Here is a 24,994-nt window from a genome sequence, read left to right as displayed (position 1 = left end):
CCCACCTTCTCAAAGTGAAACGAGAGATGGCTGCAGAGCTGGGCGACCGAAGGATAAAAACGACGTTCCTCAGCAGAATTGTCCACTAATACTGTGGCTCTATGGGACACTGAGGGGACGCTTCCCATCGTCCCCAACCCCCACCACCAAAAAAAAATGTAGTCATCTGCTTCAGTGCCTGGAACCATCCCAAAATCCTGGAGCTCCCAGCGGGCCCTGAAAACTTATGAATTACGTTTCCCAATCCTCTGACCGCAGGATAAATTCATACAACTCAGCTTGTGTGTCTATTCAGCCAGAAATCTTTGGAATCTTTGTGTAAAAAAGGGAGCGAAGCAACATTGTCCCCACTTTAAAAAGTGGCCAGTAGTGTAAGTAGGTCTTGGGGCCCAAAAGTGAAACAAATGGCGATAATCATGAGGAGCCTTATCATCTCCCATATTTATATTTGGACTAAATACATGTATATTTACTTATACACATTTATTTATAAACCTGTATAAATGCGGTTTGCATTCAGAACCTGGTAGTGTAATGGATTATTAAACTAATAAAATTAGTAATAATGTTACTACAGTAGTTCCACATTTGCAGCACTGGGTTAATGAAATACTTCCTTGTTATTTTTACTGCATCTCATTAACATAGAAAGGCAGAAGTAAAAATACAGCAAAGAGTTCACGCGTTTTGCATTAAGTTTGCATCCAGTTTGCATTCAGGACGTCGCAGAGTAATGTAATACACGATAATTATCCCACTAAAATCACTAGTAATACTGCTGTTATCATTGCAACACTAATTGAAATGCGTCCTTATAATTTTTACTGCGTCACATTAACATGAAAAGGCAGAGGTAACAGTACAGTAAAGAGCACAGTAAATATCCACAATGATCTCCGTGGGATTCAGAACTAAAAAACGCGCCGCTCCCGGGTCTCGGATGCGCGTTCACGCGGAGCGCGTCTCGCGTCGCCTCCCTCCCTCTCTCCGTCGCGCGCTCACATGAACACGAGCTCGCGCGCGAACACAGAGCGGCCAGAGCTGAGGCGACAGTCGCGGAGCCGCCTGGATGGACGCGACTCTTTACACGTTTGTTCCCGGCCGCTGACTGCGCGTGAAAACAACACGAGTGCGGTAAGTGTCACGCACTCATTCGTACACGAAATACACACTTAATTGTAGACGAACTCCGACTCCGCTGTCCCTCCGTCAGTCTCTGTCTGGCTCTGAAGTGACGGACCTGCTTCGGTTCGTGACGTGTCCTTCGGTTTTTTTACTCTCAACAAACTGTCTCCACGTTTCGTGCGGAGCAAAAATACAATAAGACATTAATATTGTGGATTAATTAACTAATACAGTGGATTCCGGCGTCTGAGGTGAGCCGAGTGAGTCTAGTGTAACCGGTGTGCAGCCAGCTGTGTGTGAAACGTACAGTACCTTTTTTTTTTTTCTCCTCTTTTTTTAACCTGAAGCTTTTCTCCCAAGCGGCTTACAATTATTTTCGCATTTACACAGCTGGGTACTTTTTACTGAAGCAGTTTAGGGTAAGTACGTTGCTCAAGGTACTACAGCTGGAGGTGGGATTTGAACCTGCGACCCTTGATACATAGAGACGGAATTCAACTGTTTCGAATCCCACCTCCAGCTGTAGTATCCCTGAGCAAGGTACTTTCCCCAATTGCTCCAGTAAAATTACCCAGCTGTATAAATGGGTAAACAGTTTTCCCTATCTTAACATAAAAGTGGCTTTGGAGAAAAGTGTAGGATAAATGAATAAATGTCAGTGTAGCCAGTCAAACTTGTGTGTCTTTGTCTGTGTGTATAATAATATGTATATTTTTAAGCATAAAAATCAGCTGTAAAGATTTGCGAACCAGATTTAACCGACTCTGTTAAGTCAAGACTTATCAGTCTTTGGCAGAAATAGATGTTAGATGTCTCCAGGCACATACTAATTCCTCTTTTTTTCAAATAAATAATTTGAAGAGAAGGCAGTTGAGGAAGTGGGTCCGAATCTGCCTTGGTCAGTGTGGAGTTGATGTCTGTTACCTACAGCAGCACAATGTTATAAGTTTGCAGTGAATCAGTGACTCAAAATTTCCCCTGAGTGTATGTGTGAATGAAGGAGTGTGTGTTATTGCCCCGTGTCCTACAGTGTGCGGGGAAAAAATGTGATATCTGGTCTTTGCCTCCAGATTCCTGGTAATTAAAGTAATGTAGTGACCTCGCCACTATTATTGAGATGAACACTACTCATAATATTGTTCACCTTCCAGTCCCTCACAGTAAGTGCTTCTGTCACTTATTGACACATCATCACACAGCCTTTTCTGTTTACTAGTGAGCACTAGTGTAATTAACCGTGTTTCACGTGTGGCTCTGAACCCTGACAGAGGACACTGCAGATCCAAGGGTGGAGCTCTCTGAAATAAATATCGGTCCCCTTCCTTTCTCATTCTGCTTTTGGTGTTATGTTCTCAGTGCAATGCAAAGGACTACCTTGAGACAAACATGATCCTGATGGTTGAACTTAGAAAAATGCAGCCAACTACAAAAAATACCATCTGAATTTACCGCCTGGGTAATCTGCTAGTCATCTATCATGCTTTTCATAGTTGTCCATAAAGGAACTTGCTTAGCTTGTCATCTGAATTGACTAACTCTCTTTATATTTTATTCATGATGTTACCTTTCCCATTGAAGACACTGTTTTATAAATGACATGTGTATCAATAAAAGCAAAATGTAATGGTGGGATTTGCCATTATGCTGGCATCTCCCACAGTTCAAACAGTCAATATTACTGGCATTTCCAATATTAGCAATAATAAGTGGTCAGGGATTTCTTATAGTAGCCCCCCAGGCTTGTCCCACATTGGGCGGGGGACAGATTATTCTATTTTTAGCACTGGAGAGGATGTGTCTCTCCTGTCTTTTATGAAGATTATACTTATCGTTTTTCCAAAATGGGTTTTCTAATGAAAAGGGGTTAATAGGTCATGGAGACCCTTGGCACAGCGTGCTGATGGTGACAGTATTGGACCACTGAGCTGAATACATCCGACAGATGTTACTGCTTTCAGCTGTGTGAGAGAGCAAGACATCCTGAACTGACAGTTTTACAAAAAACGACTTGGTAACTAACATTACCTGACTGGTTATTGCTACTCAGCTGTTATGGCCATCGGCACATAGAGGGGAGACACTGAAACACACATTGTTATTTAACACATGAATTCAGTGTGAGGACAACTTTAGGACAAAATTACCAAATCACCTTTGTTCTGTTTGTGACCTCTGCAGGTTTTCCATGCAGTTGTTTTGTATGTCTTTGTGTGTTTATGTATTCAAAGAGATACAGGACTGGTTGGTTACCCTCATACACAAAAGGCATTTTTTCATGTCATGAAAATACATATGCAACAATTGCAGTGGAATTTAGAGGCCTGGCAAGGTCTTCTCTTTGAAATCCTCTTCTGGAAGAGAGACAACATGTCTTTCTGGAGTACAAAAGTTCAACATCTACAACAGACTCAGTTGTTCTTAAGAGATGCAGCTCCTCTGCTCTGATTTTGTGTTTGTGAAAACCAGGGTATCGTCTACAGCTGTGGATCAAGAGGACTTGGTAGTCTGCCCCAAGCAAAACTACGTTATGACCCAGGAGGTTCAGAGTCTGCCTACAGAAGAAGTTTTCATCGGACCTCCTTGCCTAATGACTAGTGATGGAGTGCTGAACCTCCTGTGGGGTGTTCATTCAGCGATGGGCGTGAAGCGTTCAGCTGATTCAGAAGAACTAGGGGACCTATAGGAAGACAGAGACTTCACAACCAGGACAGAGATGGATTCTCTGCATAATGGAATGGGGAATGGAAAAACTCAAAAATGAACAACTTGTGAAAGTTGCAACTTGTATGACTATTTATGGAGCAAGACTGTCTGATTTGAAACTCAACAAAAACAGTATTGCTATAAATTCAAGGAAACTAAATTGTGCAGCATATTTAATTTAAAACTGCAGGTGTGTCCAGTTGGGAAGTGGCACAGATGTGCAGAGGTGACTGTTCATTCCTAATCTTCTGCAGTAACAATTTTGTCCAAGGAGAGACTCTGCTGATTTACTCTGAAGGAATGTGTATTACCTGCATTTCTGTAGGTAAAAATATGTTGCTGTTAGAGATTTAAAATCTGTAAGTTGTTTTGAAAATGCACAGTTAACTTATTGTTAGACAAAGTCATGTGTTTTATAGCAAATATCTCAAGCAGTCAATTGCTCTGACTGTTTTTGTTTTTGCAGAGCTGGATGGATTCCTGAAGAAGGGGCTGACAGCACTGAACTGAGAGAAAACTGACTGCCTCACTTCCATATTACACTTCTTTGTAGAGGATGAACAGTTGGAGTCAGACAAGAGAGGTAGTGCAGAATGAGAAAAAGTGGGCAGAAGAAAAACAGGATGATCTGAGCTTCGCTTCTGAGTTTGCGATGGAGTCCAAGCTGTCACGAGGAACTTGCTGCAGTAGCCTGGATTCTCTGGATGACTTATCTGCTGCAGGCGAGTCGGACGGTGGCATAGGCTGGGAGACGGCACTTGCGCCGCCCATCCAGCAGAGGGTCCAACAGGTTAAGCAGCAGCAGCACAGTTCCCTGGAGGTGAGCACCACTACGAAGCAGGAGGGGCTGGAGGTGGAGCTGAGAGCAGGGCTGGACGTGCAGAGAGATCATGAGGCAGATTTGGGCAGCTCTTTGCGAAATTCTGTCACCACCAGCCAATCCGAAAACAATCTTAACCGCCCCGCACTCACAGCCCTATCCAATGGATTCCACACTGTCAACAAAGGGCTCCCAAGCAGCACCTGCACCCTCCCGAATTCTTTCAGGTAAGGTCCCAGCACACAGATATGGATACTTCCAATACCTGCTTCAACATTGTCTAGTGTTGCAGTAGAATTTAACAGTTTCAGTTGAGGAAAGGAAAGGCCCTCTGCACATATGGCTGTGCTGACCACCATGAACCTTGCCAGCTGTGCTCAGTATGCTGAAGCTCACATGCAGGAACTGTGAAAGGTGTAGCGAGTGTTTACAGGCTTGTAGAAGCATGTGTCTCAAATTTTTCTATGGCATTTACCAAGGAACTTTGGAACTAAATTAAAAAGCCTCTATCTCAAGAACCACACCTGATATTTTGTCCCAAGCAATGAAACACTGAAATGAAGATAAGAGTAGATAAGGAGGAAATGGAAAATTGTTGTCTTGATATTGAATTTCTCCTGTGAGGAACGCACTGTAATGTTGAACAAAATCAAAGAAAGGTAGCAGATGGTTCAAGACACTGCTGATGTAACAAACTAGAGCCAATTTAAGAGTTTTAAATATTTCCAGATGATAGTGCTTAAGGTGCAGTGGATAGATTAGGGCATTGAATGTAGCTATTCATTTGTACTTTACTGTCAGTATACCATTTAGGTCTGATTCATCCAGATGGAATCATGTTGCTGTGGTTTGATAGATTTAGTCATTCACAAGTAGTCTGCATGTCTGCCAGGCAGCTGTCTGAATGAGATCTTGTTTTTGAGATTATTTGATGCCACTTGGAATTACTGTCATTCTACAGAGCTCCCTTGTAGCATTTCTTTGTACAAGCAGGAGTTGAGATTAGGATGCAAATTAAATCTGCACTGTGTCTTTAAGAAGCCAAGCTCATACAACTGTGTTTGCACGGCTACAGTTCTGCAGGACGACATGAGCACCCAGGGTAGTTGGATGTCTCCCCAATTTATGTGGAAAGTAGGCTAAAGAGACAAATGTTAACTAGCCTGGGGAGGCATGAATCAGACATTTTACAGGCAGAATAATAATGAATACTGAATTTGAAATATCCAGGGAATCAGCCTCTGTCCCCAATATCACTTTTAGAAACAAATCCCAAGACAGGCAACGTGTTCCAGGCAGCACCACTGTTTGGACTCCTTTTACGTGTATTGTAGGAGAGAAACTCGGAAAGAGACATGATCTACTGGAGCTTTTTATCATTATGATTTTATTATTTTGGGTTTGTTTGAGGAATCCTTTCCCCTTGACCTTAGTTTTACTAACATAATCTGTTACATGTAAATGTGGAATTTCAAAGCATTACGCTCCAGTGTGGTATTAAGTTTAAATGTTTTTTCTCTTATGAGATACACAGAAACCTAGTGCCCTTTGATTTGCATCCAGGGATTTTGCTATGGCCCTGCAATTTACTAAAGTTCTGGTTTTCACATTTGCTGGTAAAAATCTAAATCCATTGAGGTTAGTGAAATACTTTTCTACCAATTATGCTAGTTTTTAAGCTTTGTTTTCACCTGACAAATGTCTACTTAAATGGAAAATGTTTGTACCCACACTTTTAACTCCTGAATTTTTTTTATTTTTATTTTAAATAACTAAGCAACAGAAACTGAAGGAGGATGAAAAAGAGCAAACAGGAACAAGGAGGAAAATAAAGCCACTTACTCAAAACTGAATATGTAATCTTGGCAAGTAATAGGTGTCTCAAGAAAGCAGTTCAAGATCACAACCTAAATATCAGTAAGAAACATTTTCAGCAATGTGACTAAATTCAAATTTTAATCAAGTTTTTAGTGGAACGGAATAGTCGTCCTACTACATTACGGCAAGCATGTAAAATCAGTTTTCTATTTTATGTACTCGGTGCATTCTGATGTAGTACCATTATTACACACAAGTAAGCAGTACATTATCTACAAATGTGTTACCTGATGTTCTTAAAGGGATGTCTCTCTCACACTCACACTCACACACACACACACACACACACACACACACACACACACTGACTGAAACCGCTCACCCCAAGTGGGGTTGCGGTGACCCGGAGCCTAACCCAGCAACACAGGGTGTAAGGCTGGAGGAGGAGGGGACACACCCAGGACGGGATGCCAGTCTATCACAAGGCACCCCAAGTTGAACTTGAACCCCAGACCCACCAGAGAGCAGGACCCGGTCCAACCCACTGTGCCACCACGCCCCCTAACCATCTTCAGTTCTGCGTTAAACGTGTTTTGCTGTGGAAATGGAAAAGAAGGCTTGACATTGGAGTGTATCAGTTAGTGAACTCTTGGTGAACTCATATGGTCACTAAAAACAATTACATAGGGGATGTCGCACTTTTGAAGTACTACACTTCCTAGTGTTTTCCTCTTGCAGGTGGTGTGTTTGTACAGATGTTAGCTTTTCAGTGCAAATGAATTTCTGTACTTTCACAGATTAATACCAAATAGTCCGGTTTCTCTTATTTTGTGTGCAAGACCCTGGCTGCAGGTTGGTGCAGATGCTTTGGCAGATAAGCCAGCACGGTACAAGTTTTACCTCAAGTTCACAGGCAGTCTACTACTAGCAAATGAGCTCTGCCCCCACACTAAATTTTGCTCTGTGCTCCATAAATGAGCCAAGACTGTGCATTCTAATAACATGCCTGTGTAGATTACTTCCATTCTGTTTTTGGTTTGAGAGATTTGCTTTTTGAAAAGATTATTTTTTTTTTTTTTTTTTTTTTTTTTGTCAATGATGGTTTTAATATAAACAGAGCCTGTGGAATTTCAGAATGTTGAAAGACAAGTTGTCAGTTTTTTTAAAATCTTCCTCTGGCACCGTGTGCAAAATATCTTCTGAACAGCAGGTGGTGTAGCAGTTAATGAGATGCCTAGAGGTTGCTGGTTTGTTTCCCTCCTAGTGTAGTACCCTTCAGAGTTACTTCCCCTGAATTACTCAATTACTGCAGTGAAGAAATACCCAGGTGTAGAAAAGGATCTAATACAGTATTGCGAGTCTCTTTGCAAGGAAATGATAAAAAATTGTGTGACTGAAGTGGTTAAATATCAGCAGACCCCGTAAGACTTGTTTTTAACGAAGGCGGAATCAATGTGCTTCATTCAGCTTTCAGCGCTGCTCCCTAGAGTCCGGGGCAGGAAAAATGTGAATTCGGCTCCAGCGGTATGTTGGAGTGTGTGTGTGTCTGTCGGACACTCCGCCCCTTCCCCTCTTCCCTGGAGTCAGGGTCCTGACCCTCACACACTCCAGGAGAGCGGACGGACGGAAAGCGGAACACCGCTGCGTTCTCGACGGATAGCGAAGAGAGCAATGGTGTAAAAACGGGTAAAACTCATCCGGGCAAGAAGATGGATCGGACTGAGCCTCAGAGGAAGAGCCTACTCAACTTCTCGTTTTGAGGGCGAAATCCGGGGGCAGAATGTGGAAAGAAGAGTACGACGTCCACTTCGACTTTCTCCTGGATCTGCTGTAAGTGGTGAAGACAATTTACCGAAAGCCATTAACGTAACTGCACGTATTTGTCCGGTTAGTGACACACTGTAAGATCAGTGGGTGTGGGGTGGCTGGCCGCACTTCATCGATTGCCCCTACATCATGTGTAGGAGAAGGGAGGTTTTAACTTTGTTTCTGCAGACTTTTGCAACGCGTTCGGCCGCAGCGCGAGGAAAAAGCGCGTTGCCTCACCTCCGCGACTCCCCGCCTTCGACACACTCGGGCAACAGGCGCTGCTACAAAGTTTCTCTGAACCTATACAGCAAATCGCACCTTTCTCTGTTCGTCGAAGTCGCGCACGGAGTTTGTTTCGCTCGCCTTCTTCTGCTCTGTTTTAGTAACTTTTGGAAACGATCTCGAAATAAGCGAAACCAAGCAAGATACAGCCCCCTCCTCCCCCCCCCCCCCGTAGAGTCCAGTTCCCGCGAGGCAGGAGGAAACGCTTAAAAACCCGAACGATTCTGCACAGCTTTATAATCGCAGTGTCCTCTACTGTTCCGGACCGCTGTACTCGTCAGCCCGCTCGGTTGCTGTTGGGGCTCGTGCCCGTGACTGGTTCCGCACAGCGCGAGACGCGGTGGAGTGCGCGCGCGCGCGTTCACCACTAACGCGAGGCTCGCACGGTTTGGGTGGTTCGTACGGAGCGGGGCAGCGGTCCGCCGTAGAAATGGCAGGCCGGGGTCGTCACGTATCGTAACTGCGGTGGGTCTTCCGAGGTCGCGGAAAAGCTCTTGAATGAATCTCGAAGTGTTAAAAAGCAGAATTTGGGGGGGGGGGAAGCCTTTTTTTTTTTTTTTTTTTTTTTTTTTTTTTTTAACTGAGCTATGTGGTCTTCATCAAATTCAGCGAAAGCTCCATCCAAGCGTGTTAACGGTTCGAACCGTAAATATTTATGAACTCACTGTTTAATATTCAACAGTTTCATAACAGTAATACATTGTGGATAAATTGGACTTGCTTTATGGGGGTGCGGTGGCGCAGTGGGTTGGACCACGGTCCTGCTCTCCAGTGGGTCTGGGGTTCGAGTCCCGCTTGGGGTGCCTTGCGACGGACTGGCGTCCCGTCCTGGGTGTGTCCCCTCCCCCTCCGGCCTTACGCCCTGTGTTGCCGGGTAGGCTCCGGTTCCCCGCGACCCCGTATGGGACAAGCGGTTCAGAAAATGTGTGTGTGTGTGTGTGTGTGTGTGTGTGGACTTGCTTTACATCGGGGCTCTTGTTTCCTCCCCCTTTTTTAACTCCTGTGGTACAAGGTCCACTCTTATTCTGAACAAACAATATTTAGACCACGTGTCAAAAGTGACAAAGTCCCGTAACAGTAAGAAGCCTCCATACACAAAAATAAAGTCCCTTCTGCTTTAATGGTGGTAAAAGGCTGTTCATTCTGTGGTGTGTGTGTTTTGCTGAGTTGTCAGCAAAGTGTATTTGGCCAAGAGCCGCTGTGACACACACTCGCGGCTCACCCCACGCCCTGTAGCTGGCGTACCTGTACAGGTGAGTCCTGCGGCGTGTGAGTCACAGACACGTCTCCTCATGTTGAGAGCCTCATAGCAGCCTGCTCATCTAATCCTGAGTTGAACTCCTTTCAACGGGACAAGAAAGAGTGTCAGATTGAGCAGGAAGCAACTTACAGGCAAGCACAGGAACATACATGTCGTTTGTTTGAACAAAGAAGAAAATGTCTTTAGTGCGTGGCAGAACAGGGGCATGGGGGGCGTTGTCTCCTGGTGGTCTCAACATTAGTTCAGTGAAACTGTATGCTCTTTGAGCTCTCGTTCAGTGAATCTTTGCTGTATCTTTAGTGGTGTGAAAATGTACAGTGAGGGGGAAGCACCCCTGAGGAACGATTAAGGAGGAATATACGGGTCCTGGCCTCTGTAAGGTCACTGCTGACACAAGATCACAGCGGGTGGAGTAATCCAGCACATCCTGTGACATAAAGGAATTTACACTGTCAAAATCTGAGTACAGTCCAGTGTTGCTGCACTTTCTTCCCCCTTCAGTTTCATATGCCCTTGCCTGTAAGTGTCCCCGGAGTAGTGTGTGTGTGTGTGTGTGTGTGTGTGTGTGTGTGTGTGTGTGAAGTGATCAACAATCGTGTATTTACACGTTCATCAAAGTGCCTTGAGTGCAGCCAAAGAAAGAAAGAAGAAAGAAAGAAAAAAAAAAAACTACTGAAGGAAAAAGGGATCCACTCCTTCGATATGCTGTGTAGTTGCAAGACCTTCCCATTTTGAAATCGTAGATGCTTTTAAACATCTAAAACTTTCTCAAACATTTTTAAGCACTTTAAAAACCTTAATGGTTTTTAAAAACCTGAGCGGCACAGTGAGTAGCGCTGTTGTCTCACAGCGCCTGGGTGGTTGAGAGGACATGGGTTTGATTCCCACTCAGTCTGTGTGGAGTTGGCATGTTCTCCCTGTGCCTGTGTGGGGTTCTTGCGGGTGCTCTGGTTTCCTCCCACAGTCTAAGGCATGTTGTTCAGCTTCACCCATAGTGTGTGAGTGACAGAGAGAGAGAGTGTGTGTGTTCCACTGATGTATGGATGAGTGACCCAGTGTAAGTAGTGTATCTTGCGGTGTAAGTCACCGTGGTGAATAAGGTGTGTGGGCTCATAACACTACATAGAGTTCATTGGAAGTTGTTTTGGAGTAAAACATCTCCTAAATGAGCATAAAGATGACATTTACATTTATTCATTTATACCTTATAAATGCTCATTTATAAGGTGTTTAGTGAAGCTGTGGTTAGTAATATGGTGCATGGTACTGAAGAGGAGGTGTGTACCGTGTGGGCTGTACGCAGGCAGGTCTTGTACGAAGGGGTCATTTCTGCGTCTTGGTTGACATTTAACATAGAGAAAATTCTCACATCCCATGCCAGTAGCCTCCAGGGTAAAGATTGTGATTCTTCTGCCCTTGAGGTGGAGAAACTGCCACTGATGTTACAGTGATATCACTGGATGCCCCAGATGTTTTGGCATATGTGCTGACTCTGCTTCCTGAAAAAGTGACAAATTCACATTTATTCACTTAGCAGACACTTTTCTCCAAAGCGACTTACACTCATGGATATTATGTAGTGTTACTATCCCACACACCTTATTCACCGCGGTGACTTACACTGCTAGATACACTACTTACAATGGGTCACTCATCCATACATCAGTGAAACACACTCTCTGTGTCACTCACTAAATTTGCTAGGGAATGCTGATGATTTAAGGCAGATTTGGTGATGGCACTAGTGTTTCCATGGCAAACACTTACTGACACACATTCTGCACATGAAGTTTAAAGGTGAACTGGATTACCCCTAAAGAGAAACACTGGAAAAAATGTACAAATATTTTATAAATTTTGTGAGTATTGACCAAAGTCATTTTAAATGTTGGAAATATTGGATATGCATACTTGGGTAAATGAATAGCTTGTTAAAGGGAGTAATTTTTGTCACACACACTAAACTGCAAACATGTTGCTTTGGTAAGCAGTGTGTTAGAGGAAATACACACACACACATTTTCTGAACCGCTTGTCCCCTACGGGGTTGCGGGGAACCGGAGTCTACCCAGCAACTCAGGGCGTAAGGCCGGAGGGGGAGGGGACACACCCAGGATGGACCCAGTCCAACCCACTGCGCCACCGCACCCCCTAGAGGAAATATCACATTTATTAATTTAGCTGACACTATTCTCCAAAGCAACTTAGTGTTGAGGTATTTACAAATGCTTACCCATTTATAGAGCTGGCTAATTTCACTGGAGCAATTTTGGGGTAAGTACCTTACTCAAGGGTACTATAGCTGGAGGTGGGATTCAAACCTGTAACTTCTAGGACCAAATGCAGTAGCTCTAACCAGTATGCTATCAGCTTCCCCTTTTCCAGGGGACACGCATTAAGTGGAAAAATACACAGTGTGTAGTGCAGAAAATAGTACAGTCTGTTTCCTGAAGTTTGTGTCTTCATGCATCTCTTGGCACATAGTTTTTACTGGAAAACATACTGCTGTGAACCTGTGTGTTTTATGTATGTACTATCTCTATGGATCGCTTTGCATCCTTGTTTTCTCTGAACTGTCATGGTGCCCCCCCGTCAGCGACGCCAACTTGTCGGATGTCTCGTCGGACTCCGGTTCGGAGCTGGGCAGTTTGGAACGGCTGGAGCAGAGCAGCACAGAAGCCTCTGCTGACAGCTGCGAAGGTGCCGGTGATGCCGCAAAGCGCCTTGCCAAGCGCCTCTTCCACCTGGAGGGATTCAAGCGCTGTGATGTTGCACGGCACCTGGGGAAAAAGTGAGCCCATCTCCCGGTCGCATTGCATCGCCTCTCCTAGGGTAGCATTGTCCACTCCTAGGGTAGCATCCATAGGTGTCCAAAAAAAAAAAATTGACATTTGGTTTTTTGTCTTTCAGTAACAAGTTCAACCAGCTGGTGGCAGCAGAGTACCTGTGTTTCTTCAATTTCAGGGGCCTCACCGTAGAAGGAGCCCTAAGGTACATCACTGCTTGGAGCACTCAAGTGTGCAGGGTGTCTCCATGTAGCCCCTGAGAACTTTTGTTTGTGGAGGAAATTTTGTATTTGTATTGTATTGTTTTTAATCCTTTATACATTTTTTTTTTTTTTTTTAATTATCACCTACTTGCTTTCCATGTCTTTAAATGTATCAGTGCTTGAAATGCCTCAGTAGTTGTATAAGCTGTTAGTGTTACAGTCCAAAAGCTGTTTATGTTGTAGTTGATGAGTTTAGCTGCTCACCTGTTCTCGTGATGAGTCCTCATGGAGGCTTGTTGCTGTTGTCACTGTCGGCTCAGGGAGTTCCTGAAGGCCTTTCCTCTCATTGGGGAGACGCAGGAGAGGGAGCGCATCCTGGTCCACTTCTCCAGGAGGTACTGCTCCTGCAACCCGGACTCCCTCTTGTCTGAGGGTAAATAAGTGTCCTATTATTGCCGTTGTGCTTTCATTCACTGATCTCCAAAAAGAGCATCAACCAAGAATTGTCCAGAACTGTGAACTTGTCATGAACAGGCTCCTCTTTAACTGTGCTGTACTGACTGGTCTCTGCATTGTTTCAACATGTCTTATTACTTTGTTCACATAGGAACAGTGCACTTGTTCAGTTGTACACAATAGGAAATGTAGTTACGCTGCGGTGAATCCGAATATTCATTAGTGTTGTAACGGGACCTGTAAATAGTGTAGGTCTGTCGGAGTGTTATTTTAACTCGACTGTTAACATGAGTCAATGTTGTTGTTTCTTCTGGCAGATGCCATCCATATGCTGACGTGTGCCCTCATGCTGCTCAACACAGACCTGCATGGGCATGTATGTAACCCTCCAAGTATGAAATTGTTTTGTCCGTTTCCCTAGGATTTCTGCAGTTGAGTGTCATGCTCCAGCAAATAAGGAGGGTTTCCAAAAGGGTGTTGCAGGGCTGCCGATCTGTTTGCGCAGACAGCAGCGCTCCGAGCGGCTGCGTTTAAATCGATGTGTGGTGATAAGTTGTAGACGTACTGCTCTATGCATTTAATTTCACTGTCGAGATAGAAATACGAAGTGAAAGTTCCCCTTGTGCTCAGAAGGACCTCATTCTTGCATTTCTGAAGGAATTGTTTGTTGAAAGACCCTTAAGAGCACGTTTAAGAAATCAGAGTAAACCCAGATGTGATGGAGTCTGACTGAGTTTTATTTGGCTGACTGCTTGAGCTTTGGTGCTTAGGATTAGGCTTTTGAATGAAGGACTAGTTTTCACAACATTTAAGAGACCTCAATGAAACCTTTGTCATTTTACATCTATTTTTAAAATGTATTCTAGTCATTGTAGATTTTTCTACTTTTCTCGGCTTTTTATCTGTCCATTTTAAACCTCTCAAGCGCTCTTTGTCCTTATTGCTGTCTTTCTGTTCTTCTCATACCCAAATTGCTGATCACTTTGAGGTGGTGAGTGTTGACTTTCTCTCGTCACTCTTTTTCTGAACAGAGCTGCATGTCTTTATTCTTCATATAAGTAGAATAATGGAGTGATGAATGAAAAAGCTCAGTTAGGTGTCATGGAAGTTCATACAGCTGTAGATGGCCATCTAGTGGATTCCCACAGCACAACACTCCTGAAATCTCAATTACAGCAACATACTGTAAGTACAGTACAGTAGCATCTTTTTACTATTTAGCTTATGTAGTCTCAGCTTACGTGAGCCCCCCCTTCCAAAAAAAAAAAAAAAAAACAGCCTTCTGAACACACGGCACTAAAGGTGTAAACAGTGTGTAAAATGGTGAATGTACCCCTGCTATCTACTTAACCATATAATTGTGTACTGGTGTTTTTTTTTTTTTTCCCTCATGGTATTTTTAATAAACCATAAATATTTTGATTATTATATTCATATAGTATCATATATACATATATGTATACTGTGTGTGTGTGTGTGTGTGTGTATATGTAATATATATAATAAATATAATATTCATTATTTTATATATATACATATATTTTATCTGCTTCCTTCTGTTGTGACCGTTCAAGTTAGGATTTTTTTTTTTTTCTTTTGGGAAGATACAGCCATTTCCCAGTTATTTTTAATTGCATTTTTCTGAGCTGTTCTACTTTCTAAAATTTTCGTCCCTCACAGACTGTAAATGAATTGCATTCCCGCATTGGCAGCAAAACACTGAGACACACAAGCAACGCTACTGAAGTGTGGGATCGCTTTTATTTCAGTGTTTACAGCTCATGTCTCATGTTCCTGAGTGTCTCTATGTTGTGCATTTTTATGGACCTAATCAGTCAAAAGCCAGCATCCACTAGGCCTTTGGGGAGAAAAATGTATTTTTTTTACATTGTCATTTTAATTTTAAGAGCCTGAAGTTAAGTGTTCAGAAAAGACTTACAAAGTATTATTTGTTGTATCCAGTCATTTTACAGACCCTTATTCATAAAATATTTTCCCTCAGTTTCTTTACAAAGCTTTTATTGACTGTGTAGATAATAAATTTGAAAGAGGCTCAAAACATCACACCTGATACACATTTATATGATTAATCATCAGTGGCTTTGAATGCAAGGTTGAGGAGATGGATTTTTATTTTCAGTAATTTTAAACTAGTACATCTAGCTTTTGAAGTCGCACGCACGCACAGTCTGAAACCGCTTGTCCAAGCGGGGTCGCAGCGAGCTGCAGCCTAGCCCAGCGACACAGGGCGCAAGGCCGGAGGGGGAGGGGACTCACCCAGGACGGGATGCCAGTCCATCGCAAGGTACCCCAAGCGGGACTCGAATCCCAGACCCACCAGAGAGCAGGACCCGGCCAAACCCGCTACGCCACCGCGCCCCCCGCAGTCATCAAATAATTACTGTTTAAAACTGTTACATTGTAATGTAGTAGCGTTACACCGGGGCTGTATCCTGTTTAATGCTGTTTTTCCAGGACACAGAAGGCCCACAGACCACAGTGACCCTGTACTGTACAAGTAGTTATCAATAATGATAGACTTACTGTAAGTGTTAGTTGTTTCTATTTATTTGTATTTTTTTTTTTTTTTTTTTTTTCTTCAAAAATTAGGTTTTGTATGTTTCAGTTCAAACAAGTCCCTCTGCAGGTGTACTACAGGTAATACATCTGCCAGGTGTCTCATATACAGTTCTTCACAAATAAGGAATTTCGTGTCTGTGACGCAGTGTGTAGTGGAGACCCTCTGTGTTGTTCTTTTTTAAAATCCGAAAGGATTTCAGGTACAGCATTCGGTTCTGTCGTTGCTATCGCTTTTCTTTCTGGTAACATTTTTATCTGCTTTGGATTCCTTTCTCCGGTGAATTTTGCAACAATTTTATCTTGGAAGTTTACCTGACGTACAGGTGGTCCCCGACTTATGGGTTACGCTCCACGAAACCCACCGGAAGTCAAAAATGAATTTAGTAAACCTAATGCACACCTCTGTGTGACAGACTGGGAGATGTGGGTCGCCGCGCTGCCCAGCATCTCAAGAGAGTATCGCACCGCATATCGCTTGCCCAGGAAGAAATCAAAATTTAAAATTGAAAGGTTTACTGAATGTCTATTGCCAGCTCACCGCTGGAAAGTCGAAAAAAAATGGAACCGTCATAAATCGGGGACCACCTGTATTTGAAACATTAATTTGTGTTATTGTAACGATCTGGCTAATGAGTTAGCCCAGATCCTCACGTGGATTCCAAAGAAAGGTGTATAAACCCAGACGGACACGGAAAAATGGAAGCTCTTCGTTTAATACCTTGTAGGCAACTATGGGTGTCTTATATTTCACACAGCTGTCTTCACGATAAAATAAACAACATTAAACTCCAAAATGTGTGAGGCACAAAATGTGTACATGGCCAAGTATATCAGCTTGCGTGCGCGTGCGAGAGAGGGGGCAACCCCTCGGTCTCCACAATAATACGTCATTACATTATGCAGCTTAAATGAGTTAATATGCTTGGCCTGTAATCTGAGGGTGGTTTTTTTTTTTTTTCCTCTTCCTTCCCTTCCCCTTAAGATTTAATTCTATAATCTTCGGAATGACTATTCTATACTTGTCATAGGTGTCACTGTCAAATGTCTTGTGTCCTTTTCAGAACATTGGGAAGAAGATGTCTTGCCAGCAGTTTATCAGCAACTTGGATGGGCTAAATAATGGCAGTGACTTCCCAAAGGACTTGTTGAAGGTCCTTGTTTCCGCCTTGTCCTCATTGTAGTAATTGCTCACGTGGCCTCATTTCTGATGACTTCAGGCTCTCAGAGGAACAACACTATGAGGCGAAATTGTATGCTCCACACACAAACACAAAAATTACAATTCAGCTGATTCAGTAAAAATGCAGTCTATTGAAATACACTTTCTTCCAGCCTTTTTATGCACATTGAAACGTATGATATCGAGCAATATGTTTCGGTTCATTTTTCTTAGGATTAATTGTTCGGATATTGACACTTAGAGTTATGGACTGAGTGTTAGAGACCGATGAAAGATCTGGTGGGTTTATTACAACGTGATCACATTCCTGTACCATAATTTCCCATGGTCAAAAGAGTTACAACTGGTTTCTGCACTGGTCTCATTACAGGCTCTGTATAACTCAATAAAGAGCGAGAAGCTGGACTGGGCGATGTAAGTACCCTCACTGCGCCAATCTCACACAATTTATTAAGCGTGTAAATAGTTTACAGTGGAGATCGCCTTTGTGTATTTCATCTAATCTTCTCTTTCTTGGTTCAGTAGCTTCTATTTATCTTATCATCTTGACTGCTTAAGCTCTTTCTTGACATGCTTTATTTCTAGCACATATGCAAGAATTTCCATCTGCTACTGAGAATGCTGTGGTGTATTTGTGCTGAAAACACAGTAGAATGGCACGCTAGGTCTTAGATTCATTTGTATTATTAACGTGTTGTACGGTATTGTCGGCAGGTTTCTTTTACCTGGACAGAGATGAAGCTGCGTGAAAACTAACAATCTTGCATTGTTTCGATTTATTCATAAGGGATTGAATAAAATTTTTAAGGAGTGCGGGATAATCAGAAAAAAAGTGTGGTTCTTCTTTACAAAAATGTTGGATTGTGGCGTTAGAGTTCAGAAGGTGTTTGATTTCTCTACAGTACATGAGTATCTTAAAGCTGCTACACCATTGTCATTTTGCCTACAGGGTGGTGAGGCTGAATTAAATTGTATTTTAACAATTGTAAATAAAAGATTATTGTGGTGCACCTGTAGTATCCACAAGTACTTATGATTTGTGTGTGTTTTCTGCCTTTAAGTGAGGAGGAGGAGCTGAAGAAGTCTTTATCAGAACTTGTGGAGGGAAACTGCAGGGGAAAGAAGATGGCGCGGGCTGCCAATGGCAAGAACCCATTCGTAGGCATCCCCCTCACACTCAACGCCGTCACCTATAAGCATGGTATCCTCTCTCGCAAAGTCCAGTTTGAAATGGACGGCAAACCTGGTGAGTGCCAGTCGGTTCTGGGAAACGGAGGACCAGGCGAGGTGGTTCTGAGCTCTGCTGTGTTAGAATGGGTTAAGAGGCTGAGAGTCATAGTTACATGTCTGTGATTTCAGCTCCAAAAGGACGTCGCAGCTGGAAAAAATTCTATGCTGTTCTCAAAGGAACAGTCCTGTACCTTCAAAAGGTAAAAAAAAAAAAGAATGTTTTATAAAATGAACAGGTGTTCCGGGAACTTCAGAACAACAGTTATCTGTTTGTATCATCGTTCCCCCTCACGTTGTGGTTCAGGACGAGTACAAGCCCGACAAGGACCTGTCGGAGGTAGATCTGAAGAACACCGTGCGCATTCACCATGCCCTGGCCAGCCAGGCCAGTGACTATGCCAAGAGGCCCAACGTATTCAAACTCAAGACCTCTGACTGGCGTGTGTTCCTCTTCCAGGCTCCGTAAGGATCATTACATTATCCCCCCCACCCCCAAACGGTTATACTGGGACAAACCTGGAGATGGTGGAAATAATGGGAACTTTTACAGGACAACATGAAGATTGAGGCACCGTGTTAAATGTGGAAATAAATTTAGACTAAAATACAAAGTGCTTACATGATGTTTTTGTTAAAAAACCAGCATTATTAGGTTTTTTTCCCCTTTGCAGAAGAATCTGCCATTTGTGAGGATTTTCAGCCTTGCCTGTAATCTAAGTCAAAAATGGAAATTTAACTTACTTTTCAGAAGTTATATATTTTCATATCAATGTTCTGTAATAACAAACCTTTCCCATGTTTTTCTCTGGGGCATATTTGTCATAACCCTATATATATTGCATTCATAACAGCTATTCTGCACTTTTTGTTTATATGCATCATTTCAGACCACGATACAAATTTTTTTCCAGTAAAAAAAAATGTTAGGTGTAGACTTAAACTTTTAAATGTACATCAAATTCAAAAGTACCACAATTTTATTGTTTGCAAACTTGCATTATGATTATCACGTTCTGTTTTTCTTTGAAATTCGTAAAGCATGCCCGATTCATATTTTGATAGTTATCCACAATTTTATTGTCATTATTTTTGGCCAATTTTTATAGCTTTATTTTTCTTCTCCACTCTCTATGTATGTACACACACACTCTTCTGGTGTGTGCCTGTGTGACTGACTGCCGATCCCTCTGCATGCACCAGGAGTGAAGAGGAGATGACGTCATGGATCCTGCGGATCAACCTGGTGGCGGCCTTGTTCTCTGCTCCTGCCTTCCCAGCGGCTGTCGGCTCCAGGAGGAAGTTCTGCAGACCCCTGCTGCCTTCGTCCTCCACCAGACTAAGCCAGGTTTGCATTACCCTCCCCCCCCGACACACACGAAGGGCCGTTTTTGCTGTTCACGTACAATTGCAATAGAAGTAGGTTTTTTCTTACTCTCCGCACTCCACTTTCAAATTTACAGCATGTCATTTGCCTTGTTGCTGTAAGAAGTGGTCTGAAACTTCAGAATGAATTGACATGTGTATTGCAGTATTTCCTTGCAATTCACCTCTGTGTGCATCTGCAGCATTACATCTCTTCCTGGGGGTGTTGCTGTGGTAACCAGTGCTCACATCTGTGCATTTATCTGTGGAAAAAGATGGATCACACAGCCATTCACAATGAAAGGCCCCGCTGTCCTGCACCACACATTGTCACAAAAGAAGTTTTATCCTCCTCCAGTCTGTTGTGTTGAAATAACATCAGACTCGCTTTGAATAACCTCTGTGGTCCTTAAGCAGAAATCATAGTGAATGATCTGTGGTGACGCCTAGAAAAATTAAACTGAAGTTTGATCCTGTGTCTTTGAAGGAGGAGCAGCTGAAGTATCACGAAAACAAGCTGAAGCAGGTCTCTGTGGAAATCGAGGAGCACAGCAAGAACCTCCCGGACCACAGCATGGGCTCTAGGGAGTGGGAGGAGTATCAGCTCAAGGAGCAGTACCTCGCTTTTGAAGTGAGTGACACACGTGTACCATGCTGAGAACAGGGATCCCTTTCCAGCACATTTGTTCTACTCCTTTTGATACATGGAATAAGGTCTCTGTCAGTACTGAGAAATATGCTAAAATTGTGCTTTGTGTTCTCTTTTAATGTACACTAGCGTTCAAAATTTTGGAATCGCCCAGAAATTTTAATGTTTTTGAAATAATTGATACTACTTTAAATCAGGGTACATTTACATTGATTTAAAAATACAGCCAGAACATCATTACTAATGTTCCAAATGGTATTACTGCTCAAAACAACTGATTTTTAATTTATTATTCACATATGACTGTGCCCTATTTTCATCAGCCGTTACTCCAGTCTTCTAATGGTAAACTCTAATGGCCATGGTCCTCATGGTAGATGAACCTTTGTAATTGTAAGCACTGCTGAAACCTGCTATTCCTTTCAAGAAGGTGACACATGTAATTGCCTTCATTTTGCAAAACAACAACATACTGGCATGTTTCTTTAGAAAGCTATTTAGTTTTGGCCATTTTTGAACCCACAAATGAACTTTAGGAATGCCAGTACCTTCTAACTCAGTTAAAGACAATTGCCTTGATTCCTCCAACAGCATAACTCGGTGATTCCAAATTCTTTAAATGCCAGTGTAAGTGTGATCTGCAGGTCCATTGGCCCACCCATTCATGCTCTCCTACAGAGCATATGTTTGCACTTGACACTTAAGTGGTAAATGTTTAGGCGGACAGAGTGAAGATTGGCATCCCAGTCACACTGATGTCCCCGTGGAAACGGCACCTCGTTTGTTTGTTTGTTTGTTCGTGTAACTGCTATGTGAGGCATGTGTCACTTTCCACTTCCAATTCAGTCTGTGTGCCTTCAGCTCACTTACATCCTATGAGGAGCTCTAGGAGCCCATGCAGCCATTTAAAAGTGGGAAAAATGTCAAGTTGTTCCTGACAGAAGTGCTGGCTAAGCAATACAGTAATAATAGAAATACCTTTTCAATAAAAGGTGTGACCTTTCCTGCATTTCCCCTGTGCAGAGGGACCGGTATGAAACGTATGTGGCGCTGCTACAGGCCAAGCTGAGGGTGGACAGTGAGGACCTGGGCCAAGTTGAGGTCAGTCTCCTGAGAGCGCAGCAGGACCATGGGCAACTGCGGAAGAGCCAGTCGAGCCCCTCCATCACCCAGGGACACGGAGGGTCTGCTTCGGGCCAGTGGAGCTGATTGGCTGGGAGAGGTGGGACTCCTCCCATCAGCCACGCCCCCCATGCTTTGATGCCCCACCAGATGAAGAGCTCAGTGCCTGAAAATCTCCATAATTTTGTCATTGGCTTTAAATGACACTGCCATAAGCATCATAACTGTGGGGACATGGACAAAATGCCTAACAATGGTGAGATTCCAACGAAATTAAAATGCAGTTGCATAGCAGTAAATAATGAGCTCATATGCTAAAGTATGGGAACAGCTTCTTGTGAGTTTGGTATGGAACTATGGGGCGTGGCCAAAATCTGACTTGGGTTGTGACACATCTCTACGATGACTGGGTGACTACATATTGGAACTTAACTAAAGTGACAGTGAAGAAATCTGAAGAGAGATGTGAGAAAAGCCATTAGACATATGGATGAACTGAGTGATCTGTCCAGTTCATTTTGAGAAATTTGGATGGATGCCGTGGGCCTGCTCCCTTTTTTTTTTTTTTTTTCCTTCCCCCCCTCCCCTTCTCTGCAAGACATGGTCAGTGTCGGAATACAGCTCACCAAGGAGGGCGTTTCTCCCATCTTGCCAGACTCTGCTGAGGTGATGTGACAAAGTCATAGTCAAAAAAGCATTTTACTTGTTCTCAGGAGTTTCTGGCTAGTATTCTGTCCTCATTTATTGTTGTGAGTAGATAATTTGTTGCTGTTACATAGATAATGAGTTTCCTTAAGGAATTTAGACTCATGTATTTGAAAGTTTTGCCATACGAGTTTTTCAAAGTAAAATGATTGCACTTTAGAGATTTTCTTTATTTTAGGTTTTGTTTTAAATTATTTATTTTTCCTTTTAATTTATCATTCTTACAACTTGTAAATATGGAATATGAATGCTTTTTGCAGTTTATCAGTGAACTTCAAGTCTTTGAGGAGAGTCATTTCGGAAAATGATGTGCAAAAGCTTGAGAATTCATACGGTTAGTGACCCTGCAAGGTTTAACATGACTGCTTCTCTGACACGGAATAAACTTGAGCATCGTGCTGTTCTGCAACACAGACTCTTGGCCTACATACCTCACATAGTCCCAGCATGTGCTCTCATACATATTGATAACCCCTACAATTCATGCTGTACTTCACACTCATCTTGACAAACCAGTCACTGTGTGGCCCAAGTATTGTTAAACAAGCAAAAAGAGGCTTTTGTAAATAAGCAGCGTTAATTTATTCCAGCATAAAATACAATGTTTATTGCTTTTTACAGTGGTGTTCCAATGCTGATGAGGCTCTGCTAGAATGACTTTGACCGAGTATCAGTGCAGGCTGGTTAACAGATATGGTGAGATGAAAATGACCAAACAAAATGAATTAACTGCATAACAACCAAAAAGGCTTTTACTTGCCAAAGACAAAGATTCCCATGCAATTTGATCCAGCTGCTGAAAATCAGTCTCCCGAGATGAAAATGACCAAACAAAATGAATTAACTGCATAACAACCAAAAAGGCTTTTACTTGCCAAAGACAAAGATTCCCATGCAATTTGATCCAGCTGCTGAAAATCAGTCTCTCTTTTTGACCTTAAACAAGAAAAAATTATCTCCACCTTTCTAGCCAATTTCACCTGTTTTGAAGCTTTCTTGGCAGCACAGAACATCCACTTTTTTCCCATGATAAGCTAAGTGTAGCCTCATAATTAATTCTGGGACATAAACAGTAAAGTACTATTAAATCACAATGTCATCAACTGAGTTGGTGACAGTAAGCAGTTTAAATGTTCTGTAGTTGAAATACAATTGACTAATCAAATAGAAATATTATTTCACATTCAAGGTAACAAGGACAGGATTCAATATCTGTAATATATGTTAAAGTCTGGGATGGCTATATAAAACAGAGCAATAATTAGAAAACGCGAGTCTCTGAATGTTAAAATCGACCTAGCAGTTGTCATTGCACTCGAACGCCAGACTTTAACTTCACATTTGAGTTGACTTTTTTTTTTTTTGGCTAAGTCTTGGTGCTTTAAGTGTTCCAAGGTAAATTTAAAGTGGATTTCCAGCATGAGCTTTGGTTTTGATGTTAATTATGTAGATGACATGTAATATGATTTTGTTGACTAAGATTGACAGCATCACTTAAAATGTGACCAGATTCTTCAGGTAATCTATTGTAAAGACAAAAACTATAAAATTAGCGTATGTATATATTACAGAATAAAGTGTATCTCGTGTAAGTTCTCTCTTAATTGTTCACTGAGCAAATAAATACTAGTAACTGGCTGCTGACCACTGCAGTTTGAAACGTGTCGACTTGTTTGAGATAAATTCATAGTTATTTCAGACATGTTTAGTTAAGCCTGTCCTGAACTATGTTTAGCTGTGTTTCTCACTTCTTTCTGGTCTTTTCTGATTGTCAGTTATCAACTGTCCCACAAGGATTTGGAAAAGTTACTGGAGAAACTATATTCCCTTTAACACATATTGTGCTTTTGAGAAATTCCTTCCTCCTCTTCCGTTGCCTGGTGAAAATGACTTTCCACACTTTGGCATGTGACACAAATATTCCATATTAGGAAAGCATGTAAGCACACACCATAATATAGTATTTTATGTATTAAATGGGGTCTCTGTGTAATATGGTGGTATAATCACACTGCAATACTGCATATAACAACGTTTACTGTGGTGTATTAACCAAAAACTTTTGAGTGCTCTTGCGTGGTCAGTTTATCGCTGAAACATTTATGCAAAGAATTACGTGTTACTGAGTCAAATGCATGTATTCCAGACGGATATTTTCGGCAGATTTGCGTGACGAGGGTAATCTTTGAACCGATTAGGGCCGTTTAAATCAGAATTCCTGCGGATTCGTCTCACCACCGCAACGTCACGTGCGGATATTCAACACAAACGGGAAGTCAAAATATACAACATATATTAAAAGAAAGTGACCTTCACGCTGAGGTGTGTGGCAGGGTTTATGGCGGCGTCTTGGCGGTTCTCTTGAGTGTAACGTGGAATATATGAGCCTGGCCTTGGTTCATTCACTTTACTTGACTTAGTTTTAATAAGCACAGGGCCATGCAAAAAGTGTGTAAAGTACAGGGCTGTGACAGAAACTGTAGAGATTATTAATGCATTACAAAGAGGTTATATCAGTGGACAAAAAAACAACTTTAAGAATGACGAGTAGAAGAAGCGGGAGGCATGGTGGCACATTGAGTAGCACTGCTCTCTCACAGCGCCTGGGGGGTGCGAGAGGATGTGGGTTCAATCCCCCCTCAGTCTGTGTGGAGTTTACATGTTCTCCCCATGTCGGTGTGGGTTTCCTCCGGGTGCTCTGGTTTCCTCCCACAGTCCAGAGACATGCTGTTCAGGTTCCCCCATAGTGTGTGAGTGACAGAGAGAGTGTATGTGTGTTCCACTGATGTATGGATGAGTGAGCCAGTGTAAGTAGTGTATCTAGCAGTGTAAGTCACCGCGGTGAATAAGGTGTGTGAGCTGATAACACTACATAGAGTTCGTTGGAAGTCGCTGGAGAAAAG

The 24,994-nt window shown here is 42.5% G+C and overlaps 1 protein-coding gene across 4 annotated transcripts; it reads left to right on the top strand.

The window, feature by feature from the left end:
* The first annotated feature begins 1,025 nt into the window (after positions 1-1,025).
* LOC108934418 (PH and SEC7 domain-containing protein 2-like) lies at positions 1,026-24,697 on the top strand. 4 transcript variants are annotated; one of them, XM_018752205.2, is made up of 15 exons: positions 1,026-1,134; positions 3,592-4,054; positions 4,295-4,875; positions 12,415-12,609; positions 12,729-12,809; positions 13,128-13,240; positions 13,581-13,639; positions 16,905-16,994; positions 17,394-17,437; positions 18,085-18,269; positions 18,383-18,453; positions 18,558-18,715; positions 19,454-19,598; positions 20,103-20,246; positions 21,288-24,697. In XM_018752205.2, the coding sequence occupies exons 3-15, from the start codon at positions 4,385-4,387 to the stop codon at positions 21,471-21,473; spliced, it is 1,962 nt and encodes a 653-aa protein (XP_018607721.1). In that variant the 5' UTR covers positions 1,026-1,134; positions 3,592-4,054; positions 4,295-4,384; the 3' UTR covers positions 21,474-24,697. The 4 variants fall into 4 exon arrangements, with proteins under 4 accessions (XP_018607721.1, XP_018607720.1, XP_018607722.1 ...); XM_018752206.2 differs by lacking the exon at positions 1,026-1,134 and adding an exon at positions 1,272-1,376; XM_018752204.2 differs by lacking the exon at positions 3,592-4,054.
* Positions 24,698-24,994: the final 297 nt, after the last annotated feature.

The sequence above is a fragment of the Scleropages formosus genome, chromosome 4, assembly GCF_900964775.1.
Source record: "Scleropages formosus chromosome 4, fSclFor1.1, whole genome shotgun sequence".
NCBI lineage: Eukaryota > Metazoa > Chordata > Actinopteri > Osteoglossiformes > Osteoglossidae > Scleropages > Scleropages formosus.
Note: the sequence above shows the minus strand (reverse complement) of the source record. Positions and strands in the feature narration are given on the sequence as shown.

Coding starts and splice junctions, on each gene's coding strand:
- LOC108934418 (XM_018752204.2), top strand. CDS start 4,385: ATGAACAGTTGGAGTCAGACAAGAGAGGTAGTGCAGAATGAGAAAAAG. Junction 16,995..17,393: donor TCCCAAAGGACTTGTTGAAG/GTCCTTGTTTCC, acceptor GTCTCATTACAG/GCTCTGTATAACTCAATAAA. Junction 18,716..19,453: donor GTGTTCCTCTTCCAGGCTCC/GTAAGGATCATT, acceptor TGCATGCACCAG/GAGTGAAGAGGAGATGACGT.